This window comes from Anomaloglossus baeobatrachus, chromosome 4, assembly GCF_048569485.1.
Source record: "Anomaloglossus baeobatrachus isolate aAnoBae1 chromosome 4, aAnoBae1.hap1, whole genome shotgun sequence".
Taxonomy (NCBI): domain Eukaryota; kingdom Metazoa; phylum Chordata; class Amphibia; order Anura; family Aromobatidae; genus Anomaloglossus; species Anomaloglossus baeobatrachus.
Window position 1 is genome coordinate 43,177,712 of NC_134356.1, and position 23,494 is coordinate 43,201,205.

The 23,494-nt window shown below is 46.7% G+C and overlaps 1 protein-coding gene across 1 annotated transcript in view; it reads right to left on the reverse strand.

The window, feature by feature from the left end:
* Positions 1-23,494, reverse strand: part of POLR3B (RNA polymerase III subunit B) — a 209,271-nt gene that overhangs the window by 65,267 nt on the left and 120,510 nt on the right. The window contains 7 exon segments of the mRNA XM_075344277.1: positions 4,685-4,894; positions 15,105-15,122; positions 15,125-15,155; positions 15,158-15,193; positions 15,195-15,234; positions 17,185-17,283; positions 19,438-19,512. Coding sequence (XP_075200392.1) covers positions 4,685-4,894; positions 15,105-15,122; positions 15,125-15,155; positions 15,158-15,193; positions 15,195-15,234; positions 17,185-17,283; positions 19,438-19,512 — 509 coding nt within the window.

Sequence of the window (23,494 nt, forward strand, 5' to 3'; positions counted from 1 at the left end):
TCCTATAACGAAGCGTAGAAAACGCTGATGCTCTGGAGCAATCGGTACGTGGAGATAAGCATCCTTGCTGTCTATCGATGCTAGGAAATCTCCTTGAGACATTGCGGCGATGACGGATCGGAGGGATTCCATCCGGAACCGTCTGGTTCCCACGTGGTTGTTGAGAAGCATTAGGTCCCGAACGGGACGGAAAGACCCGTCCTTTTTTGGTACCACAAACAAATTGGAGTAAAAACCGTGACCTTGCTCTTGAAGAGGAACAGGGATCACCACTCCTTCCGCCTTTAGAGTGCACACCGCCTGCAGGAGAGCATCGGCTCGGTCGGGAGGCGGAGACGTTCTGAAGAATCGAGGTGGAGGACGAGAACTGAACTCTATCCTGTACCCGTGAGACAGAATGTCTCGCACCCAACGGTCTTGGACCTGTGGCAGCCAAATGTCGCCAAAGCGGGAGAGCCTGCCACCGACCGAGGATGCGGAGGGAGGAGACCGGAAGTCATGAGGAAGCCGCCTTGGTAGCGGGTCTTCCGGCTGTCTTTTTTGGGCGTGACTGAGCCCGCCAAGAATCTGAACTCCTCTGATCCTTTTGAGTCCTTTTGGACGAGGAGAATTGGGACCTGCCCGAACCTCGAAAGGACCGAAACCCCGACTGTCCCATCCTCTGTTGGGGTTTGTCTTGTCTGGGCTGAGGTAAGGATGAATCCTTACCCTTGGACTGTTTTATGATTTCATCCAAGCGCTCACCAAACAGCCGGTCACCAGAAAATGGCAAACTGGTTAAACATTTTTTGGAAGCAGAATCTGCTTTCCATTCCCTTAACCACAAGGCTCTGCGTAAAACCACGGAGTTAGCAGATGCCACTGCCGTACGGCTCGTAGAGTCCAGGACAGCATTAATCGCGTAAGACGCAAATGCAGACATTTGAGAGGTTAAGGATGCCACCTGCGGAACAGATGTACGTGTGACCGTGTCAATCTGTGCAAGACCAGCTGAAATAGCTTGGAGTGCCCATACGGCTGCGAATGCTGGAGCAAACGACGCGCCGATAGCCTCATAGATGGATTTCAACCAGAGCTCCATCTGTCTGTCAGTGGCATCTTTAAGTGCAGCCCCATCCTCCACTGCAACTATGGATCTAGCCGCAAGCCTGGAGATAGGGGGATCCACCTTGGGACACTGAGTCCAGCTCTTGACCACATCAGGAGGAAAGGGATAACGTGTATCCTTAAGCCGTTTGGAGAAACGCTTATCTGGATAAGCGTGGTGTTTCTGGACTGACTCTCTAAAGACAGAATGGTCCAGAAAAATACTTAATTTCCGCTTGGGAAATCTGAAATGGAATTTCTCCTGTGAAGCTGACTCCTCCACTTGAGGAGCTGGGGGAGAAATATCCAACATTTTATTGATGGACGCGATAAGATTGTTCACTATGGCGTCACCATCAGGAGTATCTCGGGATCAGAATCCTGATCAGCTATTTCCGGCTCATCACACAGAGAATCCTCCTGCTGAGAGCCTGACCAGTGATATGATGTAGGGGGCCGCTCATAGCGAGCTCTCTTAGGCTGTCTGGGACTGTCGTCCGTGTCAGAGCCGTCACCCTGGAATGCATGGGACACCTCCGGAGCCCGGAGCTGTTCCAAATGAGGGGGACCAGGGGACAGTGATTCAACCGTGCCCATGGTCTGCGTTACTGGTCTAGACTGCAAAGTTTCTAGGATTTTAGTCATAGTCACGGATAATCTATCAGCAAAGCTGCAAACTCTGTCCCCGTCACCTGGACAGTATTCACAGGTGGTTCTCCCTGGGTCACCTCTAGCAGAGGCCCCGGCCGAACAAGTGCCACAGGGGCCGAGCACTGCACACAATGGGGGTCAGTGGAACCTGCCGGTAGAGTAGCCCCACATGCGGTACAGGCAGCATAGAAAGCCTGTGCCTTGGCACCCTTGGTTTTGCGGACGACATGCTGTTGTCTCAGAGCAATCCAAGAGGGTATATAGTGAAGAATTACCAGCGCCAGTACAGTGCAATGTATAGCATAAAAATACAAATGAACACTGCAGCACAAGTGGGGTAGGCACCAGAGGTGTCGCTTACCGCCCGCTGAAAGCGGGTGTGTGGTCGCTAGAATCCCGTGCCTGGGTCTCCCATAACTTGTCTCCCCTTCTCCAGCTCAAACAGCACGTCAGGAATGGCTGCCGGCGTTCAGTGAAGAGGGGCGGACCATGGGCGTGCCTCAGACGAAGAGCGGGAAACCAGCGTCTCACTGTGTTCAGTGTGAGGGCTGGAGTATGTAAAGTAAACTCCAGCCCTCGGCGCTGACGTTCTGCACAGCGTCCCGCCCCCACTCTGACTGGCAGGCCTGGGGGCGGGAACGAAACGAACTAGGCCGGAAAAAGCCGGGGACTGTAGTAGTAAGCGCGGCCGTCAAATATGCACGGCGAGCGCGGAAGTCCCCGGCGAACCACAAGTCCCAGCCGCGCCGCAGTTAAAACTGACAGCAGCGGCCGGCGCGACCGTTTCCAAACCATTAACTCCTTCAGCTAGCTGAAGATAGTGTGGCACACGCGCACAGCGCTATTGTCCCGGGCGCACTAACACACCCAGCAATGCTGGTGTGTGTGTGCGCGATTTGCACGGGGACACAGAGTACCTTGGCGTAGCAGGGCCCTGTCCCTGACGATACTCAGCTCCATGTCCAGCAGATCCCAGGGGCTGTGGATGGAGCACGGTCTCAGTGCCTGGAGACCGGTAAAATCCCACTTCACCCAGAGCCCTAAGGGGGATGGGGAAGGATGCAGCATGTGGGCTCCAGCCTCCGTACCCGCAATGGGTACTTCAACCTTAACAAACACCGCCGACAAAGAGTGGGGTGAGAAGGGAGCATGCTGGGGGCCCTAGTATGGGCCCTCTTTTCTTCCATCCGACATAGTCAGCAGCTGCTGCTGACTAAACAGTGGAGCTATGCGTGGATGTCAGCCTCCTTCGCACAAAGCTTGAAAACTGAGGAACCCGTGATCCCACGAGGGGTGTATAGGCAGAAGGGGAGGGGCCTTACACTTTTAAGTGTAATGCTTTGTGTGGCCTCCGGAGGCAGTAGCTATACACCCAATCGTCTGGGTCTCCCAATTAGGAGCGACAAAGAAAAACCCTATAAGTTAAAATCACCCCCCCCCCCCCTTTCGTCTCATTGAAAATTAAAGGGTTAAAAAAAATGAGAGAAAGCGAGCGAGAGAGAAAGCGAGAGAGAGAGCGAGAGAGAGCGAGAGAGAGAGCGAGAAAGCGAGAGAGCAAGAAAGCGAGAGAGCGAGAAAGCGAGAGAGCGAGAAAAAGTGAGAGAGAGCGAGAAAAGCGAGAGAGCGAGAAAAAGCGAGAGAGAGCGAGAAAACGCGAGAAAGAGCGAGAGAGAGCGAGAGAGAAAGAGAGCAAGAGCGAGAGAGCAAGAGCAAGAGAGAGAGCGAGAGCGAGAGCAAGAGCGAGAGCAAGAGCAAGAGCGAGCGAGAGAGCGAGAGAAAGAGCGAGAGAAAGAGCGAGAGAGAGCGAGAGAGAGCGAGAGAGAGAGCGAGAGAAAGAGCGAGAGAGAAAAAGAAAGAAAGGAGAGAAAGAGAGAAAGAAAGAGAAAGAGAAGGAGAGAGAAAGAGAAAGAAAGAGAGAAAGAAAGAGAAAGAGAGAGAAAGAGAAAGAGAGAAATAGAAGGAGAGAGAAAAAGAAAGAGAAAGAAGGAGAGAAAGAAAGAGAAAGAGAGAAAGAAAGAGAAAGAGAAAGAGAGAAAGAGAGAGAAAGAGAAAGAGAAGGAGAGAAAGAGAGAGAAAGAAAGAGAAAGAGAGAAAGAAGGAGAGAGAAAGAGAAAGAGAGAGAGAGAAAGAGAGAAAGGGAAAGAGAGAAAGAGAAAGAGAGAAAGTGAATGAGAGAGCGAGAAAGAGAAAGAGATATATTTGGTATCGCCGCATTCAGAAATGCCCAATCTATTAAAATATAAAATCAATTAATCTGATCAGTAAACGGCGTAGTAAGAAAAGAAATGCCAGAAATACGTTTTTTTGGGTCTCTGCAACATTGAATCAAAATGCACTAAGAGGCGATCAAAACGTAGCATCTGCGCAAAAGTGGTATCATTAAAAACGTCAGGCTGAGACGCAAAAAATAAGCAGTCACTGAGCCATAGATCCAGAAAAATGAGAACGCTATGGGTCACGGAATATGGCGTAAAACGTGCGCCACTTTTTTTGGAAAAACATCTGATTTTTTTTAACGCCTTAGATAACAGTAAACCTACACATGTTTTGGTGTCTACAAACTCGCACTGACCTGAGGCATCACATAGACATATCAGTTTTACAATATAGTGAACACAGTGAATAAAATATCTTTAAAACAATAGTGCGATCACACTTTTTTTTTTTTGCAATTTTTCCACATTTGGAAATTTTTTGGCCGTTTTCCAGTACACTATATGGTAAAAGTTATGTTTTCATTTAAAAGTACAGCTCGTTCCGCAAAAAATGAGCCCTCACATGACCATATTGACTGAAAAAATAAAAAAAGTTCGTGTCTTGGAAGAAGAATGGCGAAAAAAAAAAGAAAAGCGAAACAGCGAAACATCGGCCGGTCGTAATGGGGTTAAGGGTATTTAAACTAGCCCTTTAATTCTAGACTAATGGTTCCTGCCTGACCCTCACTTACCTCTATCTAAGGAGGCTTTATTTAACACAAGGGCGTCTTCTATGTCATATCCGCTGTAACTCATCACCGCCACGGTGGCGTTCTGTCCGGCTGGAAGTTTCTCAAAGTCTATAAGTTCAATGGTCCTTGTCTTCACCATCGGCCTCTGTGGATACGCCAGCAAGTACATCAAAGTGTCAATTCTATTCCTCTGATTGTAACCGATCGTCCCTGAAGACAAAAGAAAAGGAGCAAATAATTACTGTAAAATCACCTATAACATTTATTTGAGCTAATTTCCAAAGCTTAAAGCAAGAAGACCATACTCATTCGGAGTACAGATGATGGCAGTGATGGGTCAACCCATTACTTTCTATGGAAATTCTGATAAGCAGAACACTCAGAGAAGGAGAGGAGTGCTGATCCATCACTGCCATCATCTGTACTCCAAATAGGTATAATCTGATATCAATACAGCTAAATAGCCTAACAGACTGGGAAAAACAGGTGTTTGGAAGCCACTTAAAGGGAACCTGTCACCATATTTGGTGACTATAAGCTGCGGCCACCACCAGTGGGCTCTTATATACAGCATTCTAACAGGCCGCTGTGTAGAACTTTAATACTCACCTAAATTGTTGATTCAGTGCAGATGGGTCAAATAGATGGCTCTGTTCTCCGAGCACGGCGCCTCATCTTTCGGCCATCTTTGTCTGCCTTCTTCTGAAGCCGGGGTGCAAGACGCGTCCTACGTCATGCACACAGGCGGGCATTGAGGTCCTGCGCAGGCGCAGTACAATACTTTGATCTGCCCTGCTCAGGACCTCAATTCAGGAAGAGAATTGTGGACTTGCATCCTTGGGTGCAATTTCCAGATACATGAAGGTGCCTCGTTCATCTGTACAAACAATAATACGCAAGTACAAACAAGATAGGAATGTCCAGCCATCATACCGCTCAGGAAGGAGACAGGTTCTGTGCACCAGAGATGAATGTGGTTTGGTCAGACATGTGCATATCAACCCAAGAAAAAAAAGCAAAAGACCTTGTGAAGATGCTGGCGGAAGCTGGTAAGATTGTTTCATTATCAACAGTGAAACGAGTATTGTATCAACATGGGCTGAAAAGCCACTCTGCCAGGAAGAAGCCATTTCTCCAAAAGAAACATAAAAAAGTCAGATTAATGTTTGCAAATGCACACAGGAACAAAGACTTTAATTTTTGGAGACATGTCCTGTGGTCTGACGAATCTAAAATTGAACTGTTTGGCCATAATGATAATCTTTACGCTTGGAGGAAAAAGGGAGAAGCTTTGAAGCCTAAGGACACCATCAGAATTGTGAAATATGAGAGTTGCAGCATCATGGGGTTGTTTTCCTGCAGGAGGGACTGGAGCACTCCACAAAATAGATCATGAGGAAAGAAAATTACGTGGCAACACTGAAGAAACATCTCAAAACAGCAGCCAGGAACTTAAAGCTTGGGCGGAAATGGGTCTTCCAAATAGACAATGATCCGAAGCTATTGCCAAACTGGTTACAAAGTGGCTTAAGGATAACAAAGTCAATGTTTTGGAGTGGCCATCACAAAGCCCTGATCTCAATTCTATTGAAAATTTATGTGCAAAGCTGAAAAGGCCGGTGCGAGCGGCGACCTACAAACATGGCTCAGCTACACCAGTTCTGTCAGGAGGAATCGGCCCAAATTCCACTAACTATTATGAGAAGCTTCTGGAAGGAGATCCAAAATATTTCACCCAAGTCACACAGTGTAAGGGCAATGGCACCAAATACTAATGAAATGGAGGGACTTTTGACTTTGCAGAAAATATCTTAAAACATCCTCTCATTATTCTGACATTTGGTAAATATAAATAATTTTGGCTCTGAATTAACCTAAAACGGGAAAGGTTTATTCTGATTTCATGTCAGATAGTGAGAAAAAACTGCAGCTGTGTCTTTATAGAGAGGGAAGGGAAAAACCTGCAGATGTGTATATATATATATATACACAGTACAGACCAAAAGTTTGGACACATCTCATCCAAAGAGCTTTCTTTACTTTCATGACTCTGAAAATTGTAGATTCACATTGAAGGCATCAAAACTATGAATTAACACATGTGGAATGAAATACTTAACAAAAAAGTGTGAAACAACAGAAAATATGTCTTATATTCTAGGTTCTTCAGAGTAGCCACCTTTTGCTTTGATTACTGCTTTGCACACTCTTGGCATTCTCATGATGAGCTTCAGGAGGTAGTCACCGGAAATGGTTCTCACTTCACAGGTGTGCCCTGTCAGGTTTAATAAGTGGGATTTCTTGCCTTATAAATGGGGTTGGGACCATCAGTCGTGGTGTGCAGAAGTCTGGTGGATACACAGCTGATAGTCCTACTGAATAGACTGTTAGAATTTGTATTATGGCAAGAAAAAAGCAGCTAAGTAAAGAAAAACCAGTGGCCATCATTACTTTAAGAAATGAAGGTCAGTCAGTCCGAGAAATTGGTAAAACTTTGAAAGTGTCCCCAAGTGCAGTGGCAAAAACCATCAAATGCTACAAAGAAACTGGCTCACATGAGGACCACCCCAGGAAAGGAAGACCAAGCGTCACCTCTGCTGCGGAGGATAAGTTTATCCGAGTCACCAGCCTCAGAAATCGCAGGTTAACAGCAGCTCAGATTAGAGACCAGGTCAATGCGACACAGAGTTCTAGCAGCAGACACATCTCTAGAACAACTATTAAGAGGAGACTTTAAGCAGCAGCCTTCATGGTAGAATAGCTGCTAGGAAACCACTGCTAAGGACAGGCAACAAGCAGAAGAGACTTGTTTGGGCTAAAGAACACAAGGAATGGACATTAGACCAGTGGAAATCTGTGCTTTGGTCTAATGAGTCCAAATTTGAGATCTTTGGATCCAACCACCGTGTCTTTGTGCGACGCAGAAAAGGTGAACGGATGGACTTTGGATGGTGCTTTGCTGGTGACACTGTTGGGGATTTATTCAAAATTGAAGGCATACTGAACCAGTATGGCTACCACAGCATCTTGCCGCGGCGTGCTATTCCATCCGGTTTGTGTTTAGTTGGACCATCATTTATTTTTCAACAGGACAATTACCCCAAACACACCTCCAGGCTGTGTAAGGGCTATTTGACTAAGAAGGAGAGTGATGGGGTGCTACGGCAGATGACCTGGCCTCCACAGTCACCAGACCTGAACCCAATCGAGATGGTTTGGGGTGAGCTGGACCGCAGAGTGAAGGCAAAAGGGCCAAAAAGTGCTAAGCATCTCTGGGAACTCCTTCAAGACTGTTGGAAAACCATTTCCGGTGACTACTTCTTGAAGCTCATCAAGAGAATGCCAAGAGTGTGCAAAGCAGTAATCAAAGCAAAAGGTGGCTACTTTGAAGAACCTAGAATAAAAGGCATATTTTCAGTTGTTTCACACTTTTTTGTTAAGTGTTTCATTCCACATATGTTAATTCATAGTCTTGATGCCTTCAATGTGAATGTACGATTTTCAGAGTCATGACAATAAAGAAACTCTTTGAATGAGGTGTGTCTTTTGGTCTGTACTGTGTGGGTGTGTATATATATATATATATATATATATATATATATATATATATATATATATATATATATATATATATATATATATATATATATACACATACACACACACACACATATATATATATACACACACACACATATATATATATATATATATATATACACACACACACATATATATATATATATATATACACACACACACACACACACACACATTTTATATATATATATATATATATATATATATATATATATATATATATATATATATATATATATATATATACACACACACACACACACACACACACACACACATATTTTACTGTATATGTGTGTGTATATATATATATATATATATATATATATATATATATATATATATTATACACACACCCCCAGAATAAAGGTGTATTTTGTGTATATCCACATGCACATAAATATGCACATAATATAGCCATACATATATGTAATAATCGTCCATATACTGTATACATACATTAAATGCGTTCCATACTTGACAGTTCAGGGGTGAATACCCAGAGTTTGCCTATGGCTGTAAACTGCCGAGCCTCGGCATACTGATGTGATTAGCCCACCGCAGAACAAAACCGCGGTTTCTAGCCGATTTCAGATTAGGTTTCAGGTCATAACATGTCAGATGTTTTGTATTGTTAGCCTGAAAATTCCTCCAAAACATTTTATTGCCATTTAAAATTACGGAGATTATTCTGCAGGTGATTTCCAAACAACAAAAGGTCCCCGGCACAAAGCGCTTTATCCCGAGCAGTGAATGCAACGCGCTCTGCTGGTTTAATAACACATAAAGAAACACTAAAGAGTGATAAAGCTCGAGTGGAATGGGACCAAAACGGAGCCAAACGTATAGAAATATCACATTATACAGCGGCAAAGCCGGGGCTCTCCAGATGTGCGGAGCCGGCAACTCTCAGCGTGAACCGACGGCCAAAGAGCACGGGTCTGTGATCGCAACCTTGCACCAATAATACTACACAAATGAATATATACATACACACTGAGGCAAAAGTGTTTTACGCTGAAGTGGAAAAAATGCTGTACAGTAACAATACTTTTAAAAATAAAAGAGTTAATAGAATATTTTTATCAATTAACTAAATGCAAAGTGAATGAACAAAAGAGAAATCTAACGGTTTATGTCGGCGTCCGTGCAAATCGATCCTATCTCAGACAACAATGTACGGACCGGCTGCGGCTCTGCCCACCTGAGCGCAAAAGACGCGTTGTGGTCCAGGATAAGATCATGACAGAGGAAAAGATAAAAGGGGGCAGAGGAGGCGCGAGAAAAGGGGGCGGGGGAGGCGCGAGAAGAAGGGGCGGGGGAGGCGCGAGAAGAAGGGGCGGGGGAGGCGCGAGAAGAAGGGGCGGGGGAGGCGCGAGAAGAAGGGGCGGGGGTAGGCGCGAGAAGAAGGGGCGGGGGGAGGCGCGAGAAGAAGGGGCGGGGGGAGGCGCGAGAAGAAGGGGCGGGGGGAGGCGGGAGAAGAAGGGGCGGGGGAGGCAGGAGAAGAAGGGGCGGGGGGGCGAGAGAGCAAGGGCGAGAGCGTGCGAGACTGAGCGTGCGAGACTGAGCGTGCGAGACTGAGCGTGCGAGACTGAGCGTGCGAGACTGAGCGTGCGAGACTGAGCGTGCGAGACTGAGCGTGCGAGACTGAGCGTGCGAGACTGAGCGTGCGAGACTGAGCGTGCGAGACTGAGCGTGCGAGACTGAGCGTGCGAGACTGAGCGTGCGAGACTGAGCGTGCGAGACTGAGCGTGCGAGACTGAGCGAGCGAGACTGAGCGAGCGAGACTGAGCGAGCGAGACTGAGCGAGCGAGACTGAGCGAGCTTTTACTATCTTCCGTATTAGAACAGATAGACAGGGTGGACAGCAATGTGAACAGCCTCTTCTTACCTCAGCATTCTTGCTATCTCCAGTATTAGATAAGCTAGACAGGGTGGTCAGCAGTGTGAGCAGCCTCTTCTTACCTCAGCACTCTTGCCATCTCCAGTATTAGATAAGCTAGACAGGGTGGTTAGCAGTGTGAGCAGCCTCTTCTTATTGCAGGAATCTTGCTATCTCTAGTATTAGATAAGCTAGACAGGGTGGTCAGCAGTGTGAGCAGCCTCTTCTTACCTCAGCACTCTTGCCATCTCCTGTATTATATCAGATTACATGACGGGACAAGGCAGAGCTTCCTATTGCAAATGCTTACAGGCTCCTGTCCTAATAACATTGTAGGACAGGTTTCGGTCAGTGACAGGGCGACTTTCATTTTAACCCCATAGTGATTACCTCCCTGAACAAATAGATTGTCATTTTCTAATTAATGGAATTTAGAAAAATGCTAGACATTTTCTTTTCTTCCTGGAGAGCCCTTTAAATACATAACTAGTTGATAACTTTGCTTCTATGCCTTGGAGCGGCTCCACATCCATCCCTTTATGACGTATTCATACTCCTTGGACGTCTGGTGCCAATTTCCCCCCTTTTTTTTCAGGACAAGTTTTGATCTGCCTCCTTTATTCAGGTGTTTGGTAATAACAGAAACAAAGGCCCTTTTTTATGGCTTAGGATATCTCGCAGCCTTTGTATCCGGACCATCGACAGTAACGTCAGCGCATTGTATCCAAGGAGCTAAATGTGCAGGACCCGGGGTCACGGCAGCTGAATACACCGACCTCAGAAATCAGACAATGAATTGCAAATGACACTGCGAACACACACAAAAAAAAAACCTCATTCAGGGGGAAGATGACAAAAGGCCTGAGCGAGGCGGAATTGGCTTTCTGTACACACTGATCCAGGCTGGCTGTGTGTGGCAAGAAACAGAATGTGTTCCAGCAAAGAAAGCCAAATCCAGGAAAGCCCCCGCGCTATGTTCTTACCCCCGGAAACCCGGCTACGAGGCATTGCGCTGTACGAGCTGCGCCGCTAACCAAATCAATCAAAACTCACATTATATCATTACTAAAAACCAATCAGCGGAAACTTCCCAATGACAGGTCAATAAATAATACTCGGAAAAATGTAAAAAAATAAGTATTTTCATATTAAAATGAGACTGTAAGAGATAAGCGGCGCTGCTCGTCTCCACCAGCAGAATCCATCTATGGCTGATACTTTTGTAGCAAGTTTGTCCTCTTGGGTCAGAGATTGATCCACTTGTGTGTGATTAAAAGGAGGTTCTTCAGCAGCTGCACCAGACACATTAGAATGTTGTAATACCGAACTCAGCAGCTCCTGAGCTTCATAATGCACGCCTCAGCTGCTCCTGAACTTCATAATGCACGCCTCAGCTGCTCCTGAACTTCATAATGCACGCCTCACCAGCTCCTGAACTTCATAATGCACGCCTCAGCTGCTCCTGAACTTCATAATGCACGCCTCACCAGCTCCTGAACTTCATAATGCACGCCTCAGCTGCTCCTGAGCTTCATAATGCACGCCTCAGCTGCTCCTGAACTTCATAATGCACGCTTCAGCTGCTCCTGAACTTCATAATGCACGCCTCAGCTGCTCCTGAACTTCATAATGCACGCCTCAGCTGCTCCTGAACTTCATAATGCACGCCTCAGCTGCTCCTGAACTTCATAATGCACGCCTGAGCAGCTCCTGAACTTCATAATGCACGCCTCAGCTGCTCCTGAACTTCATAATGCACGCCTCAGCAGCTCCTGAACTTCATAATGCACGCCTCAGCAGCTCCTGAACTTCATAATGCTAGCCTCAGCAGCTCCTGAACTTCATAATGCTAGCCTCAGCAGCTCCTGAACTTCATAATGCACGCCTCAGCAGCTCCTGAACTTCATAATGCACGCCTCAGCTGCTCCTGAACTTCATAATGCACGCCTCAGCTGCTCCTGAACTTCATAATGCACGCCTCAGCAGCTCCTGAGCTTCATAATGCACGCCTCAGCAGCTCCTGAACTTCATAATGCTAGCCTCAGCAGCTCCTGAACTTCATAATGCATGCCTCAGCAGCTCCTGAACTTCATAATGCACGCCTCAGCAGCTCCTGAACTTCATAATGCACGCCTCAGCTGCTCCTGAACTTCATAATGCTAGCCTCAGCAGCTCCTGAACTTCATAATGCACGCCTCAGCAGCTCCTGAACTTCATAATGCACGCCTCAGCAGCTCCTGAACTTCATAATGCACGCCTCAGCAGCTCCTGAACTTCATAATGCACGCCTCAGCAGCTCCTGAACTTCATAATGCACGCCTCAGCAGCTCCTGAACTTCATAATGCACGCCTCAGCTGCTCCTGAACTTCATAATGCACGCCTCAGCTGCTCCTGAACTTCATAATGCACGCCTCAGCAGCTCCTGAACTTCATAATGCACGCCTCAGCAGCTCCTGAACTTCATAATGCACGCCTCAGCTGCTCCTGAACTTCATAATGCACGCCTCAGCAGCTCCTGAACTTCATAATGCATGCCACAGCAGCTCCTGAACTTCATAATGCACGCCTCAGCAGCTCCTGAGCTTCATAATCCACGCCTCAGCAGCTCCTGAACTTCATAATGCACGCCTCAGCTGCTCCTGAACTTCATAATGCACGCCTCAGCAGCTCCTGAACTTCATAATGCACGCCTCAGCAGCTCCTGAACTTCATAATGCACGCCTCAGCAGCTCCTGAACTTCATAATGCACGCCTCAGCAGCTCCTGAACTTCATAATGCACGCCTCAGCAGCTCCTGAACTTCATAATGCACGCCTCAGCAGCTCCTGAACTTCATAATGCACGCCTCAGCTGCTCCTGAACTTCATAATGCACGCCTCAGCAGCTCCTGAACTTCATAATGCACGCCTCAGCAGCTCCTGAACTTCATAATGCATGCCTCAGCAGCTCCTGAACTTCATAATGCACGCCTCAGCAGCTCATGAACTTCATAATGCACACCTCAGCTGCTCCTGAACTTCATAATGCACGCCTCAGCAGCTCCTGAACTTCATAATGCACGCCTCAGCAGCTCCTGAACTTCATAATGCACGCCTCAGCTGCTCCTGAACTTCATAATGCACGCCTCAGCTGCTCCTGAACTTCATAATGCATGCCCCAGCTGCTCCTGAACTTCATAATGCACGCCTCAGCTGCTCCTGAACTTCATAATGCACGCCTCAGCTGCTCCTGAACGTCCTAATGCACGCCTCAGCTGCTCCTGAACTTCATAATGCACGCCTCAGCTGCTCCTGAACTTCATAATGCACGCCTCAGCAGCTCCTGAACTTCATAATGCACGCCTCAGCTGCTCCTGAACTTCATAATGCACGCCTCAGCTGCTCCTGAACTTCATAATGCATGCCTCAGCTGCTCCTGAACTTCATAATGCACGCCTCAGCAGCTCCTGAACTTCATAATGCACGCCTCAGCTGCTCCTGAACTTCATAATGCGTGCCTCAGCAGCTCCTGAACTTCATAATGCGTGCCTCAGCAGCTCCTGAACTTCATAATGCACGCCTCAGCAGCTCCTGAACTTCTTCATGCACGCCTCAACATCTCCTGAACTTCATAATGCATGCCTCAGCAGCTCCTGAACTTCATAATGCGTGCCTCAGCAGCTCCTGAACTTCATAATGCGTGCCTCAGCAGCTCCTGAACTTCTTCATGCACGCCTCAGCTGCTGCTGAACTTCATAATGCACGATTCAGCTGCTGCTGAACTTCATAATGCACGATTCAGCTGCTGCTGAACTTCATTATGCACGATTCAGCTGCTGCTGAGCTTCAAAATGCACTCCTCAGCCGGTCCTGAACTTCATAATGCACGATTAAGCTGCTGCTGAACTTCATAATGCACGCCTCAGCAGCTCTTGAACTTAATAATGCACGCCTCAGCTGCTGCTGAGCTTCAAAATGCACGCCTCAGCCGGTCCTGAACTTCGTAATGCACGTCTCAGCTGCTGCTGAGCTTCAAAATGCACGCCTCAGCCGGTCCTCAACTTCGTAATGCACGTCTCAGCTGCTGCTGAGCTTCATAATGCACGCTTAAGCTGCTGCTGAGCTTTATAATGTGTTCCTCAGCTGCTGCTGAGCTTCTTAATGTGTGCCTCAGCTAATGCTGCACTTCATAATGCACGCCTCAGATCCTTTATGATATGCTAATGAGCACAGGGACTAGTCACAAGGGCGTTAGTTCCTGCGCTCATTTTGCCTTCTTAGCATGTTAGCACACCCACATAGATGTGCCAACATGCTATTCAATGCAGCATCACCAGCGGTGACGTGTACACCCGGCTTCATACTGCGCATGACCAGAAGTGGCGGCCATTCAGAAGAGCGGTGACAGCGGACACAGGTACGCGCATCACCGCTGGGGACGCTACATGTTAGCATGCCCACAACAGTGTACTAAGAAGGCAGACTAGTCGGGGAACTAACGCCCAGGGGACTAGTCCCTGCGCTCATTAGCATATCATAAAAGATCTTTAGAAATACTTTTAAAAATAGGCTGGGACGGTTAGGCAGGGATTAGCAATATGCACCCAGAATTACTCGTGGTTCTGGGTCCATATTGCACCCGACAGGTTCCCTTTAAGGGCCTTTTGGATAAGTTGATAACCTGGAGATGAGCGATAATGGGGAAAGAGCGTCTTCACAGTGGTTCGCCCACTGATCAGATCCGGTCATGCTAATATCAATATCATCGTTGACGTCAGACAGTAGATATATTGCCGATCACATAACAGAACGATCGTTCTAATTTTTGAGTTTTCATTGGCCCTTGTCAATTGGCCATTAAACCACTAGATTAGACGATCAGCGCTGCTTAATAGAGCCAAAATCACCCAGTGTAAATGGGATAATAGATAAGACAGGACAAAAAATGGTTACCCTTACCCATAGCTTGTTTCCCATAGCACACTGGTAAGTGTTTCTTGGGGACCTGGTTTGTGATGAGGGTATGGGATAAGTCCGGCACAAACCCCCGAGCAATGTAAAGGGTTCGATCTCCAAATGAGTGGTGTGCCTAAAAAACAATCACAAACAGAAGACAATGCTATAAAGCACGAAGCTTCAGAGCGAAGGCGAGCCTTACAGACAATATATACGGACCGTCTGGAAGAACCAGATGTCACTCTGCATATGGCGCCCACTATGATTAAGTGCCCATCTAGTGTAATGCCAGAGGTCACTTTTTTTTTTTTTTTATCAACATTATTTATTTTTTCATTAGACTTATGAGGTTTTTCTTAGTCAATTTTTGCAAAAAAAATAAATAAATAAAATACAAAATAAAATAAAAATAAATAAAATGCATATAGAAGTCATCCATGATCTACATGTTTTTTCAAGGATCCAGATGCAAAAATGGCAACAGTGGTGTGACTGATATTTTAGGTGATTTTTCAGAATTTGGTTAATAACACTTCGGGTCATTATATGACTTGCATCCGGAATTAGTCACCAATTTTTTCCCTCTGCAGGACCTATCTCATATTGTGAAGGTAGCCTAAGCTATAAATTGTTTGTTCAAACGTAATAAGAATATCTGTGTATGTAAATAATCAAAATATAGATGTAGTAGCATAATTACCTGTGTGTCTATATAAGCAATCGCACAGACGCATAATATGATTTTAAACTATATATTCAAGAAAGAGTTAACCAAGGTACAAATGAACTAGGGAGATATTCATTAAGTTAATTGGGAGCCTTATCAGTAAAAATTCACAGGAGAATGTAATATCTGAAGGGAAAGAGGAAGATGATCCTATTACTCCCATGCATCACTCCTTATCGTCGCTTACCGTCTTCAAAGTGTGAGAGGAATGTACCATTGGAATGATGTATGATCTCATGCATTCTCCCAATGCTATCCATACGCACTCCCCCCTAATTATTTTTTTATCAGTATGTGTGAGCAATGGAGACGTTTTGTAAATATGTTTCAAGACTGAAATGATGTGTTTAATGCTTGAACATAGATACACGAGGTCAGACGCAAGCCTGAGCTCAAACAGAAAACATGTTCTGTGCTCATTGATTATTGTGTCTCATAATATATTTGGTACATACAGCTAATACGGCACCAGCCTCTGAATATCCTGAACGAAGATACCATTAGCTATCTTCACCTAAATTTCTCCCTTGACAATATCAGTTGTCTGTAAGCTGGTAGCTGATGACTGGCTACAATGAAGTCTCCCATACAGAGCACACACAGTCACCAGGCACAAGTTCAGCACCAAACAGGAGGACATTAGAAAGCATCACTGAGCAGTGTACCTGTGCATCTAGGGTTGAAAAAACAGCAGTACTGAGCAGTGTACCTGTGAATCCAAGGTTGAAAAAAAAAACCCACTGGCTAGAATCCTGTTGCACCGCTTTTAAGTGTACGTACTATTTCACTGTTCCCCTCCATAAACTTTAATAGGCAGATGTCATCTGATCCCTCAGTGAGCGGTAAAGAAACAAAATCTGCCATGCACCTCCTAACAAAATGAAGCAAGTGTGAACAGGTGAAAGCTGCTGTGATTCTAATAAATACATACCAAAAAGCACAGCAGCCAGTATGTGCAACAATGTATGCAAATATTGAATATATGAAATATATTGAATATATGAAATGCAAATTGTAGCACTATGGACTCTACTTATAATGTTGACATACTCAGCACACAAGCTGGCTAAATTGTGTGTGCCCAGCAGCCATGTCAAGGTGTACCTGGTACTGCTAAAAGCCAACGAGTCCTTGTTTTGACCAAGACGGATTTTAGCAGCTCTACAGCGTGACCCATAAGTTCAGGATATAAGGTAGAGAAGTGGCTCATAAGTGGAGAAAGAAGCAAATTTCCCTGATAGGACATATTACATATTTTCTTATATTCCCTTGCACTATTGATTTAGGCAAAGTTTAATTAACTTTTTAATAATAAAAATATATCGAGTGTAGCCTTTGGATAATGCGGTCACTTACTTGGTAATGGAGTGTTCGTACAGAGAGATGTAACAATCGTTCTCTTCATTCACATCCAAATATTCCACTAGACTTTCATGGAGAAAATCCTCAAAGCTCCTGTAATCGGATAGGGAAATAATGAGGGCGGGGGGGGGGGGGGGTCCCGGCACTCACGTAATTACACCCGTGTATATACATTCACAGTCCCAGGAGCGGCCGCTCGTCTGCCCGGCGTGCTCCTCGGGAGAATCATCTTTATTCCTTCTTATCTGAGACTCTTTATACTCCTGCTCATATTACTATCCTCTCTATTGATCCAAATCCTGGTATTATCCCCCCCCCCCCCCCGTGCGATTCTATTTAACAGGTAATTAGCATTGCCGCATGTGGCAATGACGACATAAAAGAGCAAAAGAATAAAGAATAAAAGAAAAAGAATCAATACAAACATTACAAATGGCATATAGGTACTACTGTAAAATTCGTACAATGGGGCACTGATGTTCGCCACCAATACTAATGTCTATGTCACATTTAAAGGGCTTGTCCATTTAGGCTGTATTAACATTTGTTTGGAAAGTTGCCATCACTACTGCCAAATGTAGTCTTCTGAATAGGTCCTAGGTATTGGTTGGTTACTTTTTTCCCCCTTTTTACAATATAAATCTATAAGTTACCCTTTGGTTGGACGCATATATTAAGAAGCCTATCTGAAAACCATGGCAAAACGCATTGTGAACACGCAAGATTGCTTAAAGAGAATCTGTCATCCGTTTTTTCCATGTAACCCGAATGCAGTATAATGTAGGGGCTGAGACCCTGATTCCAGCGATGTGTCACTTACTTGGCTATGTCGCCGTTTCAATAAAATCAGTGTTTTATCACCAGGAGATTATCACAACAAGACTAGATTGTCTCATGCCTTCTAGTCCTGCTGCTTTGTATAACCCCACCCCCACCACAGAAAGCTGCCAATCCGTGGTATGGGCGTGGTTATACAGGGCTCAGCATTCTGAGCTCTGCTAGATCTGCGGTAGAGAAAAAAAAAGATAGTATCAAAGTGACAGCATGCAGACCAGCAGCAAGTGACATCACTGGAATCAGAATCTCAGTCCCTACATATTCCTGCTCTCAGATTACAATGAAAAAATCTAGTGACAGATTCCCTTCAATGTAGCCTATGAGCTGACACTCATTAGCATAGTCACCATACAATTTAAGCTCCTGTGGAGTCCGTAGAGCAGAGGCTGCCACTTCTGCCATGCAAGAGGTTGATAAATCAGCATCTGATCACTACCATATTCACAAGGGTCAATGATAGACACGATCAGCATGTGTTAAAGGGACTATAGAGGCGTAACGTCGATTTTACCCCATCCATGAAACCTGGACCATGCCGTACCGTCAGGTTTCCAGACGTGAGCTAACTGACTCACATGGTGGTTTGGCTGGGTCTGCCGATAAAAGATGTTGTTGGCTATAGGCTGAACTTGATGGACTGTCTTAAAGGGAATCTGTCAGGAGGTTTTTGTATTCTGAAGACCGCATGCTGCAAGTGCTATACCATAGAATTCAGGGATGCCTGTCTTGTCAAGGTCTGATCTGTTTATTTGCTATGTTTGTATAATCCGCAGGACTTCTCACTGCTCGGACTACAATGTCACGTGCATGGCCCTTCCTCAGAATAACACCTCCCTGTCAATGTACAATCTCTATAGAGAGCCTGGTGTGGGAGAGAGCACTGTCTCAGCTCTGCTACATGGCTAAATCTGAAAATTGTGATTGTGTCAGAACGGCTGCATCCAGTAATCTAAGTGATGCATTGTTGTATTCCGGATCTCTTTGTCTATGCTGCACTCAGTAGATCTTCTGTGTCATCATTTACTTGTCCTGAGGAAGGGGGCAGAGACCCCTGAAACGCGTAGACTTGTACTTCTTCAATAAATGACCTGAAAACTATTCATTGGATTCAATGGTGATAAGCGCGGCGATGATCCCCGATTTTTCTTTAGAAGTTCCTGTTCGTATGCTGCACTCAGATGAGTTAGCAAAATCCTGCTGACAGATTCCCTTTAAGTCTACCTTGGTCCGGGTTTTAAGGATGTGTGAAACCGGTATTAGTGTTAGGTCTGTACTGAAGTGAGCAGACACATGGCACTGATCTATGAATGGACGGTAGAGCATTATGACACTGGATGACATTAGTGTGTGGCAATCATCTTTCATATTACACCACAGGTACGATCCTCCACCGCGGCTTTCAAGACTAACCTGTAACCCTGACACAGCTCCATGATGTGCTTGTTGGTCACCATCGGTCGCTGCTTTTTAACAATAATGTAGGGTCTGTAAGAAACAGATATTAAAGAGCAAGTCAGTGACATTTCATCTTACATCCACGAATCCGAAAAACCTTTCTGGTGCTATGCCAAATCAACACCACAGAGTGCACAATACACAGTGATACTGGTACTTATACACCATGCCCATTCGTATGCAGTCAATGACCGTCATTAGTGATGAGCGGGCACTACCATGCTCGGGTGCTCGTAACTAGTGATGAGCGGGCACTACCATGCTGAGTACTGAGCACCCAAGCATGGTAGTGCCCGCTCATCACTAGTTATGAGTACTGAGCACCCGAGCATGGTAGTGCCCACTCATCACTAGTTATGAGTACTGAGCACCTGAGCATGGTAGTGCCCACTCATCACTAGTTACGAGTACTGAGCACCCAAGCATGGTAGTGCCCGCTCATCACTAGTTACGAGTACAGAGCACCCGAGCATGGTAGTGCCCGCTCATCACTAGTTACGAGTACAAAGCACCTGAGCATGGTAGTGCCCGCTCATCACTAGTTACGAGTACAGAGCAGCCGAGCATGGTAGTGCCCGCTCATCACTAGTTACGAGTACAGAGCACCCGAGCATGGTAGTGTCCGCTCATCACTAGTTACGAGTACAAAGCACCTGAGCATGGTAGTGCCCGCTCATCACTAGTTACTAGTACCGAGCACCCGAGCATGGTAGTGTCCGCTCATCACTAGTTACGAGTACCGAGCACCCCGAGCATGGTAGTGTCCGCTCATCACTAGTTACGAGTACTGAGCACCCGAGCATGGTAGTGCTCACTCATCACTAGTTATGAGTACTGAGCACCCGAGCATGGTAGTGCTCGCTCATCACTAGTTACGAGTACTGAGCACCTGAGCATGGTAGTGCTCGCTCATCACTAGTTACGAGTACTGAGCACCCGAGCATGGTAGTGCCCGCTCATCACTAGTTACGAGTACTGAGCACCCGAGCATGGTAGTGCCCGCTCATCACTAGTTACCAGTACTGAGCACCCGAGCATGGTAGTGTCCGCTCATCACTAGTTACGAGTACTGAGCAGCCGAGCATGGTAGTGCCCGCTCATCACTAGTTACATGTACTGAGCACCCGAGCATGGTAGTGTCCGCTCATCACTAGTTACGAGTACTGAGCACCTGAGCATGGTAGTGCCCGCTCATCACTAATTACGAGTACTGAGCACCTGAGCATGGTAGTGCCCGCTCATCACTAGTTACATGTACTGAGCACCCGAGCATGGTAGTGTCCGCTCATCACTAGTTACGAGTACGGAGCACCCGAGCATGGTAGTGCCCGCTCATCACTAATTACGAGTACTGAGCACCTGAGCATGGTAGTGCCCGCTCATCACTAATTACGAGAACAGAGCACCCGAGCATGGTAGTGTCCGCTAATCACTAGTTACCAGTACGGAGCACCTGGAAGGCTCTTTTTCAACACTATAATTTCGGGTGGATTTCAAAAATGTTTGCTTCCCAGCAACAATCCATGAGCAAAATAACAATTCTGCATGCCCTCATCATCTCCCGCCTCGACTACTGCAACCTCCTGCTCTCTGGCCTCCCTTCCAACACTCTTGCACCCCTCCAATCTATCCTAAACTCTGCAGCCCGCTTAATCCACCTCTCCCCTCGCTACTCCCCAGCCTCGCCACTCTGCCAATCCCTTCACTGGCTTCCCATCGCCCAACGACTCCAGTTCAAAACATTAACCATGACATACAAAGCCATGCACAACCTGTCTCCTCCCTACATCTGTGACCTAGTCTCCCGGTACCTACCTGCACGCAACCTTAGATCCTCACAAGATCTCCTTCTCTGCTCCTCTCTTATTTCCTCTTCCCACAATCGTGTACAAGATTTCTCCCGTGCATCCCCCATACTCTGGAACGCTCTACCTCAGCACATCAGACTCTCCCCTACCGTGAAAGCTTCAAGAGGAACCTCAAGACCCACCTCTTCCAACAAGCCTACAACCTACAATAGCCCTCAGCCCAGTAGACCACTGCGCAACCAGCTCTGTCCTCACCTATTGTACCATCACCCATTCCCTGTAGACTGTGAGCCCTCGCGGGCAGGGTCCTCTCTCCTCCTATACCAGTCTGTCTTGTACTGTTAATGATTGTTGTACGTATACCCCTCTTTCACTTGTAAAGCGCCATGGAATAAATGGCGCTATAATAATAAATAATAATAATAATAATAAATTTGCAAAATGACATATGAATCCTTCAGGGATGTCTGGGGCCAACTACAGATTGGCAGCTCCTATTCCCAGGAGTGTTTGGGCCACCGACACCGGATCCTTTCTGTAGAAGTCTCAGGGGACCTCGGCTGTCAGACAGTGTCGGGGATTGCAGGACAACCGGCAATACAGGGTCGGCCATATTGTGGGGGGCTGGCAGATAACATGCATTGGGCGTGTGCTTTGGCTAGTGGCCGACGACTGCCGCTATTGATAGAAAACGTCTCTATTCAGCTTAATAGACTTGTATCTCCTGTCAGTGATGCGCCCGCCGTGGTGCGGGACCGATAGGCCTCTGCCAGGTGCAGACAGTCGCTATCGGCCCCTTTATATTCCCAGTACAGCAGCGTTACATTTTCCAGTCGAGTGATCCCGCTCACAGAAGCGGCTGCAACCAAAGAAATTAATTAATTAGCATCTGTAAGATTCTTGTCTGTATTTAATAGTTACATTCGGGACGATCAACCATTAGATTACTGGTATAATTAGCAAATTTAGGTATATTTTATATGAATTCTCTGGGCTTTCTCTCCATTTCATTGTAAATTGGACTGTTCATCCAGAGCTACCTGATTCTTAGACGCAATGGCAGAAATACAGTAAGGACTGAAATAAGATTTAGGGGTATTTAAACGTCAGTTACCACAATGAGTGGATTCAAAAGTGAATATTAAAAGAGCGTCCACAGGATACGTCTCCCCCCAAACCAAAAGGTCATAACATTCACCCCTGAACCATTCTTCCCCAAGATTGGATATCTACGGCCAATCAGACCATTAAAGAGCTAGAAGTGCAGGCTCAGCCAATCAGTGGCCAAAGCAGGGACCCTCCTCAGTCAGTGATTGGCTGAGCCGATGCGTTTCCTGCCTTTTTCAATGCGTCGAGGACAGGACCAAGAAGTGGAGACAAAAAGGTAGCTCCTGCAACACTCACCGCAGGAGATGGCAAAGCGGTGAGCAGGTGTAAACCCACTGCACCACAGGGGGACCCCGGGCTTACCCTTAGTGGGAGGGGCTTGCTACATGAAGCTGACAGGAGCGGCCGTAGAACACAACAGCTCTCTATCAGCTCCACGCAGCAACTGAAGTGAGGCGCGCGATCAGCTGTGCCCTCATTCAGGTTACCTGAGTGACAGTGTGGCGCCCTGGACAAGCCAGGACGTCACAGGTACTACAACAAGACTCCCCACGCCCCGGTTAGGAACATCAAAAGTCAGACACAAATCCTTGTTGCCTCCCTCCAGGGGCTGATGTCCACACAAGGGGGGTGGGCCAGGCGGTTGGCTCCTCCCACCGAGGAGTTCACAGTCCTGGAGGCGGGAAAAGAAAGGCAGTTGAGTTGAGTTTGGAGTGTAGAGAGTGAGAGTCAGGGAAGTGGTAGTGGAGGAACTGACTGGCCGTGTCCGGGTACGTGGCCCGGGCACCTGACAGCAAGGTTGGCAGACGGTGGTGACCGTCTGCAGGTGAGGCCGATTGACATACAACCGTAAGGACCGGGGACAGGCGGTGGCCCGCCAGTACCGGATCGGGGAGCGAAGAGAAGCCAGCACCATCCGGCAGGGCCTACGGACCCCGACCAGGCTTTGAGTCGCCGTTAAACCGGTCAAATCCGTCAGCGACGGGAACCTCCGGGGTTTCCCAGCAGTAAAGACCCAACTGAAGGCAACCGTCCAAACCGTGAGGGAGAGAACGCTACCGCCAGAGCTAGAGCTCCCAGGGCCAGAGCCTGCGGGC